This window comes from Lissotriton helveticus, chromosome 10 (assembly GCF_964261635.1).
Source record: "Lissotriton helveticus chromosome 10, aLisHel1.1, whole genome shotgun sequence".
In the NCBI taxonomy this organism is placed as follows: Eukaryota; Metazoa; Chordata; class Amphibia; order Caudata; family Salamandridae; genus Lissotriton; species Lissotriton helveticus.
The window spans coordinates 915,619,806-915,633,450 of NC_136071.1; the positions used below are offsets into that span (position 1 = coordinate 915,619,806).

Here is a 13,645-nt window from a genome sequence, read left to right on the forward strand (position 1 = left end):
CCAAATACTAAATGTAACCTGCACATGCAATACACAACTTACATCAACATCTAAATTAAAATGATTAATTTTATTCACATCTCATAAATGCAATCACTATCCATTACTACAAGATATGTCCTGCAGGAAAACTGCTGACAATTACACATGCAAAGCTTGAACACGTCATTAAACATTAACAAATATGGCCCAGAAAAGGAAACAGTTTAATGCAGGTGAAAGCTCCGAGGGGATTTATTACCATTGTTACATCACTCCTACCTGGTGCCCAGTTTAAGTATCTGAATGGACTTCCTCCACTCCACTGCCATCCACTGTCGGAATTTAAGCTATTTAGTCCTATCCACATAGGGGTATCGAAATTGGTTGTTAGTCCTAGAAAATAAAGGATGTGAAAAGAACAACATCAGGAAAATATATATATAAAAGAGGTTACGTGTCAGTATATCTGAAAAGGCTTTGAATGAATCTATGCGTAGGTAAAAAAATGATACTGTAAATGTATGTGTAAAGCGCACAGTTGACAGTCAGCGACGGAGAAAGCAAATCTAGCAGTGAAGATCTTTGAGCCCTCTTCACAAAGGTCCATTTACAGTGTAGATTTACTCATGTGTAAACTTACCATTGCACCTAGTTGTAACTAAACACTTTTTTGCTATTCACAAATTCTAGGTGTGAATTTACTACAGACTTACTTTTCCTCAAACCAGAGGGTGGAGTCGGCTAGAACAGGATTTACAAGTGGGAAGTTACTATTAGTAACTCCATAAACTCTTCTTTACCTCCCTAAGTGTGTACTCACCCATCCTTATTCCTCTCCAATTTAGTCATAAGTATTCCCAATTTAGAATTAAAGTTAAGGTTTCTTGTATATCTGGGGCAGTGTCAAAAAGCCATGGATGTTGCTGGGAATGCCCCCATCAACACCCATTGCACGCCCCTTTAACGCAGAAAAGTGCGTTAAAGGGAACGATATTTACAAGGCAGCATTAAGCCAAAAAAGTGGATTGTACTGCCTGGTAAATATGAAGCAGGCTCCTGTGCCACCGGAGCATCACAAAAAGTGACACACTGGTGGTGCAGGGGGCTTACAAATAAGCCCCAATGTTGTCATCACACTGTGGCGGCCAGTAATTTTAGAAGGGGGCAGACGAGACACACACATACATAGTCCGAACCATGCATTCACACACACGCACACACAGGCACACACATCCATTCACAACACTCATTACCAGATTTTCAAACATACACGCATGCACATACCAAACATGAATTTTAAAAAATAAAACACACTTACCTGCATCTCTGCCTCGGAGGTCCCAGGAGGGTTGGGACTACTGCCTTCTCTCATTGGCTGACCTAAGGTGTGCCAATGAGGGAAGGCTCCCTCATTGGCTCACCTGAGATCAGCCAATGATGGAAGGCAGCAGTCTCTATGTCATCACACAGTGGGATGGGGTCAGTGAGATTGCTGACCCCACCCCACTCTGTGACAAAGTGTCACTGATTGAGGCTCGACCCCGGGAGCTTCAGGCCTAAAAACTGAAGTGCCCAGGTGCGAGGCAATGAGTGACGCTTCCCTCGTCACAAGGGGGAGGGCCTCAAGGACCTTTGCTGAGCTCAGGAGGTCACGCCCATAGGAGCTATGACATCCTCAGCTCAGCAAAGGTCAGCTCAGGCAACCAGGACCCTGAGCATTTAGGGCATGTCCAGCTCCTGGCTGCCTGACCTGAACATGAACTGTGTCTGTCAGGCCAACACACACTGTTTTTGAGGGGCAAAAGGTGGAGGATGTGGCCCCTCAGCCCCAATAGACCATCACACTTCAAAATTACAAAGAAGGTGCTTCATTTGGCTGGAAAATTGGGTATTCTGACTCCGTAAATGTATGCCTAAATTCGAGCTATATTTAGACAATTTCACCCCAGTTGTTGATAAAACTCTGGGCTTGATTCAGAAATATATAAAGGTTCACTTTTACGTAAAGTTATATTTGTATAGGAATTCACAAACTCCGATTTAATAGCAAGTTTATGACTGTGGCGACTCCGCAGTTGGGGAAATGTGCACATAAAAAAGATAGCACATGCCTATCTTTTTATGAGCAGAGTTCTCTACTCCAGCATCAGTGCTATTGATTACGAGACACATTATTTTAAATTCTTTTGTCCATATACCTCACTCCAACACGCAGGTTTTCATTGCCCCTATTAAGAGTCACAGGTGTTCAAAACGTGAAACCTGCTCTGCCGGCTTGACTCTTGTACTATTTGAAATGCAGCTCTTAACCTTTTTACTGCAGGGCTCATTAGGCGGCAGACTTTTGGCTTGTGACGTCTTATATATCATTTTAAATTTGTAAGTATATTTATTATTGGCTTTATTTTATCCTGATTTGTTTTATGGATTATACACCAAATAAATGGAATTTATTTAAAATAATTTCCTTTTATATGATTCACATAAAATAATATTCCTTTACATTTAACAAGAATATATGGTATATAAATAGAAAACATGACAAAATCATATATTTTGGGTAACTTGTGGCAACTTCCTAAGGTCCTGGGGTTTTCATAACAGTTTCATGTTTAAAAAAGAGGACTTTCAAAAAACGTTACTCAATTCGGTGATAAAATTGTATATTTTATTTGAGAAACTGAAAAATGTTGACAAGTTTCATTTTGAAGTCCTTATTGTATTTATTCAAGACATTTGTTGTTCCAGAGCTCTTAGAGGCAAGCCAGATCCCTGGCTCGGCTCTCTCCATAGCTGTCCATGTCCCCCGAGAAATTTAGTGTATCATACACCCTTGATCCCCAACTCCAACCCCACACCCCATTTTGTTGGCCCACCAAATTCTGAATTCAAGTGCTTTTTGTGCACGTACCACAAAAAGATATTTGTGCATTTTCCATTCGGTCTCCAAGAATAAATTACAGCAAAGCTACATATGTGTGTTCGAACTGGATGTTAAAATGCCTAGCGTAATTCGTAACTACAGCAGACTTGCATACTCGCATTCAGTGATAAATGTACTTCAGTTTGAGGATTTAAACCAAAACAGGAAAGAAAATGCTTTGTTTAACTATAAGCTTTCTGGTCTGTTACCCGCAATATAGGTTTGCTCGTGTAGCTCCGTGATACTTAGTAGGTCTGCATTTTGCTGCTGGCAGCTTATCCTAGCTTGATACCACGCAACTGCAGCCTGGGGGTTCATCTGATAGAACACGCCGGTCAAAGGATCCATCTTCCAGGCATCACTACTATCTATAGGAAATAGACGAGAACATGTCTATTACGTTGAAATAATATAAATTGAAATGTATTGAAAAAATAATTAAGAAGTTATAGGATATGAAATAATAGATAACGTGGTTTATATGTATCAATACTGGTAATCAGTAGATTATCATTACATATTGATGTTATTCCTTGCTAGTACATGGGACATAATTTTTACATCTGTCTGCTCACCATCAGTTTACTTCAACGCATTTTACAGGACTTGGTAGTCTTTCTCTACATCCGTGTTTCCAAATCAATGGAATTAACATGATGTCAAATATATTCTAGTACATGACTTTCTGTTGGAACCCATAGATCCTCTTTCTGGGAGATACCCACATACCTGCATAATTCTCCTCCATGTGTAGTCTCTTTGTCTTGATTGTGGTGAACTACCACACCCGTTCTCTGTTTACTCTACCCCACTCTTTATCTCTTTTCCTATACCCAAGTTGGCCCCTCCTCCCCTTCGCCTCATCCATGCTCCCTTTCTTTACCAAGATCCTCTAACCCTACTAACACCCAAATACCTCTACCCAAATCTATACCCAACAGTACCCCTGCAATATATATCATTGCTATTATATCCTACTTTCCTGTGGCATCTCTAACCACTCCTATGCCACAGTATCTGTCCACGCCTATATATTAAGACCTCTGCGTCTTCCGATACTATAGTACCTCTAGCCCTACCTATAGCCTGTTACCCCTACCACTGAAAACACCCTAGTATCTTTACTCCTATCAATACCCTTGTACATCTGCCAATATTTGATTACCTCCACCACAATCTGGTCTCCAGTACCTCATTTTATGCCCTACGACAACTTACCCCTACCTGTGGACTAGCAGTTCCACCAACATTATTATCATGGTACCCTTTCTCCAGCTATATCCTATTACCTCTATCGGCCATTTTAGAGAGTTAAACGATCTGAATTTCATCCACCTGGGTTAATCTGGCTAGTGGTCTACATTTGGGTTTTCCCTGAAGTGAGATAAAACCTACAGTTCATCTCTCGGCTTTACCTTGAGCACTCAGTAGTGTCCGGCCCCAGCCCTACCCTGCAGCAAATATATGTGACCTGTGGGGCAGAACGAGCTTCACAACTAACCCACTACCAAGACCGATGCATTTTTCAGTGACTGGCGTGCTTCCTAACCGCAGATGAGTGTAGGATCTTAGCTTTGTACACATGCATCTTAATGTCTTTCGGCTTTACCAAAATCCATATTCTTGGCTTCTCTATGCTATGCCGGTGTGATCTGACATCGTTTCATTCCTGGCATCCAATATATATTCAAACAGTTAGGATTTTCTGGTGAAACAAACATATGCTGGAAGGTTGAGCTACAGGTCGGAACAATTTGGTGCTGATCCGGCAAACCTATCTTCTGGGGTGGACTCCTGATGTTCCTTACCTAGTCCTCTCGTCCCACTCCTTTAACAATAATAAAAGCGTGTTAACATTTCAGGCTTCACAAATGGGAATGGTAGCAAGGGGTCCAGTCTACTTTCACATAAATATCCTTTTAGCCCTGAATAAATTACTGAAAAATGTATACTCCCGGATAGAATGCAGCAGTGTCAAGTGTGATACCCCTGTTTCTCATGAATAAACTGCTAAGCTGTAAACCTAAAGGGAATACAAGACTCAACTGTGAGGGACAACTTGAGTCCTCTGACACAGTGAGCATGGAACCCATGTCTGGGCATACACACAACACTTAGGGCATCTACTTCAACAAACTACAAAGTGATGTAAGGAATGCTGAATTAATCTTAGCCACTTCTGCTAGGGGCCATATTTCAGTCCATCATAATTTTCTCACCATGCCACTTTGGCAGTTTGGGCTGAACTGTTTTAATTGGCGCAGGACCAAGACTAAAACTTATTTTCATATGTCTAGTCTCCGACTAGAGTGGATGCTATCATTCTGGAGGAAGACTCGATACATCCTACTTTTTTCCATTGGAAAACAGCAGAGTCCAGGGATGAATAAATTCTTCAAGTGATTGTCAGTAAAAGAACCATCAAAATGAGTCAAAGATGAGGTTGTCTAATTGCTTGAAATGTGTCTAATTTCAAGAAACAAACACACCCCTTTGATCGTAATGGAAAGAGAGTGTTACAGATGAGGTTTGGAATACACAAGCATTTGTGACAATCCAAAAGAATCTTTAGAAGGGAAGCCGTATCATGCTCATTCACTTGCTTCTTTTCATCTTTTTGGCTTTCTTTCTCATCTTCAGTGTTGGGAAAAGAGAAAGATGTTATGTCACATGGAGCATAATGAGACAACAGGGCCTTGTGGGCAGCTGCACTTCCATTAGGGTACTAGACATCACTTCGTATGAAATTGGCTTAAAGGAAATGGCAGGACCGAGGTGCACTTCTGAAAAAGGAAGCAAAGGAGAACCATAATCTGAGAGAAAATACCTAAGAAGTAGATGAACGAGTACCTGAGGAGGCTTCCATCAAAAAAGAAGAGAAGGGGCCAGTTCCTGACCCTCAGGCCATCCGAGTTTCAGCTTTTTCAACAACCTTGAAGCCAGCTCACTGTAGTGTCAATACCTGCTGCCAGGCACAGCAAGAAACTAAGATGACAAATATTCAGTGAACCAGCAGTAAAGCAAAACCACACTTGGGAGGGATCTACAACTGCTTGCACGCATAGACTCTTCTCCAACCTACACTTGGAACCCCCTTCTTAGAATTAATCAGTGAGTATTCCTAAAAACCCAGGACACTTGACCTGCCTAGCTATTGTTTTAATTCTATAATGACAAGAATGCCATATTTGCTTGTGATGGGTGGTTTTAGGGGTGAACGGATTAGCATGAAGTCCAACAGTGGAATGGCAAGGAGGGGCGAAGGGCGGTCTGCTACGGACGAAATGAGTTCTAGGGGCGGCCAACTCCCCTTGCTGCTCTTACCTGCAGCTATCACAGGGCAGCCAAAACCCAAATGCCGCAGGCGGCAAAAGGTCCAGCTACGCCACTGGACTCCAATAGCTGGGGAATGTGGATATTTGGTCTGTCATGCGACAAATAAAAACATTTACCATGCTTTACTTTGAGCAAGGATGGGTCTTATTGAGAGTTCACCTCCATTGGACACTTAGGGGCCGATTCCGATCTGGGTCGGAAAGCACTCCGACCGAGCCGGATCCAGGGTGTTTTCCGACCGATCCGGACTTCTGCAGTCCGACCGAGCGAGTATGATGCAGCCGTATGCTGTCAGACTCGGTTCGGTCGGACTCCCATAGAAGTCAATGGGAGCCGGTTGTATGAAGCGTACATGGGCTCCCATTGAATGAATGGGTACGTCTCGTGCAAGGGCGCCCCTTAGAGTGGGTACGCGTCGGTGCCATCCGCACTGTACATGCCTGTGTTGGGGAGACCCCTCCCCCTGTGTCCGAGTCGTAAGGCTGCAGGTGACGGGGGGTCCGACGAGGACCCCCGAAGTCCAACTCCGGCAGCTATTGCGAGCCAGACGCTCCGACTCGATCCGGCTGTCCGAATCGAGCATCGTACTAGCTCGGTTGTGAAACGTCTCCATTGCACGCCATGGTTTGCTTGTGACCGAGTCTTATTGAGTGGTTTGGACCCGGAAATGATTCGGACAGAGATTTTGCGCCTGTTCGCATCGTACTTCGACGGAAATTAAGCCTCTGAATCGGATCCGCTAATACCCAACCCGATTCGGTGCCCTTCCGACCGAGATCAGAATCGGCCCCTCTGTTGTCAATTGTACGTTACAGGTCACTCATTGATGATTCCAAATTGACATTCAAACTTTATGTTGCATCCTTCACAATTATTTTTAATACTTAAATAACTCTTTTTGTCCAAATAAAGTAGATTTGACATGAATGTGTCATTCTTTACTTGGTAATACAGAAAAACAATTTTATGGATTCTAACAAAATGTTAACTATTTTAAGTAGTACTTACATTTCGATGGACAAAATCCATACATTCTGTCTTTTTCATAGTCTGCTGTGGTTGCACACCAGAGTCGGTTGTCAGATCTTCCATCCGTCGTACAGTCAGCATATAATTTTCCATCATAATTAAAAGGAAATACGCAGGGTTTGCCGTTGGAATTGCCTTGCAGCGTAAATAAATCTAAAGAAACAATGTTATCAATAGACAGATTGAAAACAACTCAACGCAATGTAGAATTTCAAAATCAAATATTTATTAAATGAAAGTAATCTTCAAAATGAAGTCAAGGTTTCAGTAAACCATGTGAAAATAGAAGCAATGAATTGCTCTTAAATATAAATTCGGACCCATTACTTACTCTGAAGGTACAAAGAATTATTTTGGATGAAATCCCACCAATAAACCAGGTGAATATTTTATTAATCACTCAAAAAATAATTCCTTTGAATTTACAATCAATCGCACACCAATGGGTGTGCATAATATTTCAACTAGCATTGACGAGCTGATGGATATAGCTTTAATGTGTTAACCCATGAAACCAGATAAAACAGTCAAACGGTGATTTCAAACGTTCAAAAATAAAAGACATACCTATATGCATTGCCGTGAGAAATTTATTATTTTACTTTGGGGGAAATGCAAATTGAGTATGGCTGATTGTACAAAGGGACAGACTGCTACCAGGATAGAAACACAAAAAGGAATTTTGTAGTCATCTTAGGATCAAACCATTTCAATATTTATAAATGGAAAGACAAATAGAAAGTCATTTTAAAGTCAGACTCTCATTTCAGCATTGATACCTGTGTTTAACAAGACATTTCCAATAGCTCTGGTTTGTGAATTAAAGTGCCTTTAGTATCAATGATGACTTTAGACACTCAGGAAGTCATCCTACTTTGCACTGTTGACCGGTTCTTGCATTCACCCTCTCATACAACTGCATTAAAACACACACAAACTCAGGAACATATGCAAGCTAAATTAAAAGAATACAAGTAGAAAAAGAATGCATGCTGCCATCCAAACTCAGTAGCATGTGCGCATAATAACAAATCTATGCATTACAGCATGTATATGTCTTGCAAATGTAATGTAAATACTCTATTGTTGTGTTAAAGTTCAAGCATGGCTGCCACATTTAGAACCCATGTGTTGGCCATTTTGGAATGGTCAACCAATTATACACCAGGAATAACAGTATTCCAAACTGGTGTCCTGCTTCAGAGGAATTGGCTACATGGGATGGGTTGCATTGCAGATGAAATAAGCGGCAAGTAAGCAACTGTTTAGCACTGCCAGGAGGGCTAATGACTCCTCTGAAAAAACAATAAGATAAAAAAAGAAGAAGCAAAGAAATGGAAGGGGAACTATAAAAGGAGAAATTTCAAACCGAAAGGACTGGCCAACCAGCTGTGGCACTGATGGGCACTCATTTTCAGGTGGAAGTACACACATGGTCAGAAAATGCCATCATTCAAAGGGCAAGAGAAAGTGCTTAATTTGAGAAAGTGGTTGCCAGTACGGGGCACCAGCACTTATTTTGGGGACACAGCACTCATTTCACCACATCAGAGGTTTTCCAAGGCCAACATAGGGAAAGATAAACACAACAAAAAGACGGAGGAATTGAAACACAGAAAATGATCTGTCACCAAGGGAGAAAGCAGACACCTTTAAGAGTGAGATAACGTTGCAGGGAATGACTGGTAGTGAATTAAAGAGGCCTGGGGTGGATTTGGGATTGTGCATCCTTGCTACTCGTGCTCTTACATTATATAGAGGTAGCCAAAGGTATCTGAACAGCGCTTTGAGCACCTGCACCTATTAGTTTACGAATAAAACACTGGCAAGAGAGCCAATGATTGACGCGGACCAAACCATTTCCCCATGCAATTCACGGTCACAGATGGAAGTGTGGTGTAAATGACTGTCATGCAGACCAGTGGCAGCACAGAGCTAAAGGTTTTCTATGTTTCTGTTTGGACATATATTTATGTATATGGATGTATGAAATATTTACTGATTTATTTTATTACAAGATCCTGGCAGGCAGCTAAGAAGAGAATCTAGCAAAAATTAACACAGTGTAAATCTTCTCCCACTAGGCTTTGTCAGAGGGAGTAACAAGTATCAAAATATTTTCTAACAAAATTAACCTGTGACATTTCATTTAACAAAATACCTATCTATAGGCTTTAACACTGAGAAATAAAATCAATTACTATAAGTCCAATCCATTTTAGTATAAGCATTTCAGAATTAATATGTCAGGTCCAATGGGTTTATCATTCTTTTCATAATAAACAGATAAGATATATGCCAACAGAAACGTAGTTTTCCTAGTGATCCAATCAGGCCTATAGCTGTTATATCACAATAACCAAGTGAGGCTTCCTGTAATGAATATATTTGTTCCCACTAGGCAATCATCAAGCATATAGTCATACGAATGACATAGGATAGGCCAGTGGTTACAAACCTAACTTTTAAGTTATTGAAGTGTATCAATCAGTTCTGTTTAGAGCTATTTCTAATGTGTTGTGTAATTGCAGGTCTTTGCTATTCTGATTGGAAGCTGGCTTTTCAGACTAAGGTGCTCTGTGCTGAAACGCGCATAGATTCAAGCCACTAGCAGATTCAAAACATACATTTATTTAATTACAGTTAGCAAAGCAAAATATGATCTCTCCTAAGCAGACTAGGAAGGATTCGGACTGCACACATCTTCTATATCCATGGTTTGTCTAAGGGACTAACTGGTGACAAAGCCCTTCCCTACTATTGCAATCTTTGAGGTTCCATGTAATAAAAATCAGTTCTGCTGAGTGCTCTTTCTAATGTGTTGTGTAATTGCTGATCTTTACTACCTCCAATTTGAAGGTGGCTTTCCTGATGAAGGTGCTCTGTGCTGAAATGAGTGTAGATTCAAGCCACTAGGAGATTCAAAATATAAATGTATTTAATCTGTGTATCTTTATGAAAAAGCACTATAGAGATGCCTGTAAACATTATCAAAACTGTATATAACCAATGAAGAATAGTTCATTGCACAGATTTTTGTGTTTTGTTCCTATACTGTATGGGTGAGATGAATGCATGAGGCCTTGAATGGTGTGATATTTGAGTAATTAGATTGCTGCTATTTATATGTGTACCATGGTACTAATTCAACAATGACATGGAATAACGTGTTTTAATATATTCACCCTACACCTGTTTTGCTGTGAGCACTTGAGATATAAAAATATATCAGATGCACATTTTTTACAAACAATTTTGAGTTGCCTCAGGTTTTCACATTTAAGTTAATGTTCCTGACTTAGAGACTTACATTTACAGCAGGGTGTACCCTTTTCCTCACATTAAATAAACAAAATGGTCACAGCTTCATGGGGGCAATCACTTTTTTGTGTGAAAGCTCTGTCCAATCAAAACATGTACTCCTGGCTATCAACGTGTGGATAGAGCCAAGCCCTCTCTCATTAAAGTGATTCCTAAAGTCCTTTTTTGTTAGGTTAATCACGTAATGTCTTGTGACAGCTGACATGTAATAAAAATATCTGCGTTTTGTAGTGTTAAAAGGTTGCTTTATATTTAGAATTCACGTGTGAGTTAAAAGATTGAATGTGACAAAAAGTCTGCTTATTCATTGTAGCTTTGAGATGTAAAATAATCTGCCTATACAACATGATAGTTAGAGAAAAATACTCCAAAGCCCTACATTTGAGGATATTGTTCACAATAGGTCTATTAGCCAGCTAAAACCATATAGCATTTCCGCAAAATGGACAGATTAATGTGGATCAAGGATTAATATGCAATTTCAATTCCTCTGTCTCCTTAAATAGCATTATTATTGATTATTTTGGCATGAGATTACTATATGCATAAAAATACAAAATTGCATAATGTAAATATACCAAGTTGGGCATTTTTACCTTCAGTATAAATGTTTTCGATATTCTCCTGGGTGCACAGACAGAATATCGAGTTTAAAATGTCGACATACACAAATATTGAGTTTTAAATATCGTGATACAGAAATATCGACAGGAAGAATATTGTGGTCAAGAATATCGACTTGCAGGTATGAAATATCGTTTTTGGAAATATCGAAGTTGGTAATATCATTTGCAAAAATATGGGAAACATCCTTTACAACGCAACTTTTACAACGCACACCCATTACGACGCAACTTTTACAACACAAGTCATTACAACGAATTGCGCTGGAGGGCGCTCTAGGATAGGGAATAGTTGAATTACTATCCAACACCTTCCCTACTATCCACGGGGACTGGAGTTGGAATAATAAATTAAACTATTCACTATCCAGCGCCCCCCAACGCAAGTCGTTATAACGACTTGTGTTGTAAAACCTGCGTCGTAATGGCATGCGTTGTAAAAGCATGCGTTGTAGTGACATACAACCCAAAAATATTGTTGTTTAAAATATCGATGTTTTAATTAGTGTTATGTATTTTAGTATGTATTTTAAAAGTATGTGATTTTTTTTTGTATAAGAATTTGTTTAGTTTTTTAATATATGTGTTACATTTAAGGCGCTGATTCCGATTTCGGCCGGAGGGGCTCCGAACTATGGGGGTCATTAGGGTGGCGGGCAGACTTTGCCCGCCCGCCATCCTCACGGGGATTGGGACCGCCCACCATAAGGGCGGGGGTCCCGTGGGGGGTATTAGGATGCGCCCGCCACTGTGGCGGGCGCATCCTGCATTTTTAGCATTGTGGCGGGCGGTGCTGTCAGCACCGCCCGCCACAATGCTAAAAATGCACTTATGCATTTGTATAAACAAAGCGACAGGCACCGTGCGTGCCTGCCGCTTTGTTTATACAAATGCAGGGGGTACCACAGGTACCCCCCGTGTGCACCCCCCACCTCTCCTTCACTCTGGGGGCCCGCAGGGGGCCCCCGAAGTGAAGACCGCATGCCGATGCCGCCACAGAAAGGCATCTGTTTTGGCCCATGTTAATATGGCTGGCGGTGTCTAATAGACACAGACACCATATTAAACCTTTTCCGCCCCGGCCGCAAGGCGATAAGTGATGACCTTAAAAAATATGTTTTTGTACTGAAACATCACTTTCATGTTGAATTTAGCATTAAGCCCTGATGGAGTGACACAATGTTTGCAAAACACGGGTTGGCTTGTTTTTACATAATAATTAAAATGTTTTTTCAATTCACTTTAAAATAATTTCCACGTCTCAAATTTGTTGATTATACATAAAACATCATGTTTTTCTTGAATAAGCAGCTATAACCACCAAATTCTTTGAAACTACGGTTGATCTCTACTTCAAATCAAATGGAAAATCTGTTATAACAACACTCAAGATTTTTCTGCACTCATGGCCACTTGCACATGGAAACATGCCTTATGATGATCTATTAATTTCTCCAATCCCCGTGCTGAAGTAAGGTGAATATTTAATGTAATGGCAACATTCTGAAAATATCTTCCTTCATACATGTGCTTTCTATTTTTAATTTCAGAATTTGTCAAGGCTGTTTTTTCCTCCTTTTTCTTTAACCATGAAGTACTCTGAGCATGTGGTCAATGTTTAGTACTCTTTCTGTGGCCTGTTTTCTCTTGAGTGTTTGTACTTATTGTCTGACTATAATATGGTTTTATTTGAACTTTATTATATTAATCACTAGACGGGCTCGTTTGAGATGTATTGTAGAATACCTGATCACAACAGATGACAGCCAATTATTTTTCTGATATTTTGACACTTTTCTACACGAGGTGATAATCTCGCCCTATGGATCACCATGACCCATCCACTATGTGCCTCCAGACATTCTGCTTCTCATTCAGATGTCAGTGTATCATGCCTCCAAAGGGAATGGTCTATTATGCACCATTCCCATGGGTTTGCCACCCCTCATTACATCCAGTCTTGTGAAACAACGCTTTGCTGGTGATCGGTGTTTGACCGAGGATGCCAACCCTTTTTTATTGAGTCACATGTATATCAGGTTATGCCAACATGTAAATAATCACTTAAGGGACCTGATAGTCTGGAAGGTCAATGCTCAGCTGGGAAAACTATAAAAGCAAGTTTCAACAGGGCATTAGGACCATACAGTGTGTCATTCTAACATGTGTTGTCACTCTCTCATGTGCTAGTTCATCTATGAAGTTTGAGGTTTCAACCAGCAAGTTAGGGGCAGAGCTTTCCTCCTCAGAGGGAATTCTAAGTAAAGATGCCTAGCCCAGCTCCCACAGCACACTTCAGGGACTGGATCATATATGATAGCGGGCAAGTGTAACATCTAGGTGTGCATCCTAGTGTGAAAACATGAGCATTCCACACAGACAAATTCTTGAGATCATCTTTCTTCAATGCAATGTTCACAATCATTATTGA

At 40.6% G+C, this 13,645-nt stretch overlaps 1 protein-coding gene across 1 annotated transcript in view; it reads right to left on the minus strand.

The window, feature by feature from the left end:
• Window positions 1-13,645, minus strand: part of LOC144784639 (macrophage mannose receptor 1-like) — a 949,320-nt gene that overhangs the window by 859,173 nt on the left and 76,502 nt on the right. The window contains exons 3-5 of the mRNA XM_078663568.1: window positions 7,250-7,423; window positions 3,115-3,273; window positions 262-375 (exon numbers count right to left, since the gene is read on the minus strand). Coding sequence (XP_078519694.1) covers window positions 262-375; window positions 3,115-3,273; window positions 7,250-7,423 — 447 coding nt within the window. The remainder of the gene's footprint in view (window positions 1-261; window positions 376-3,114; window positions 3,274-7,249; window positions 7,424-13,645) is intronic.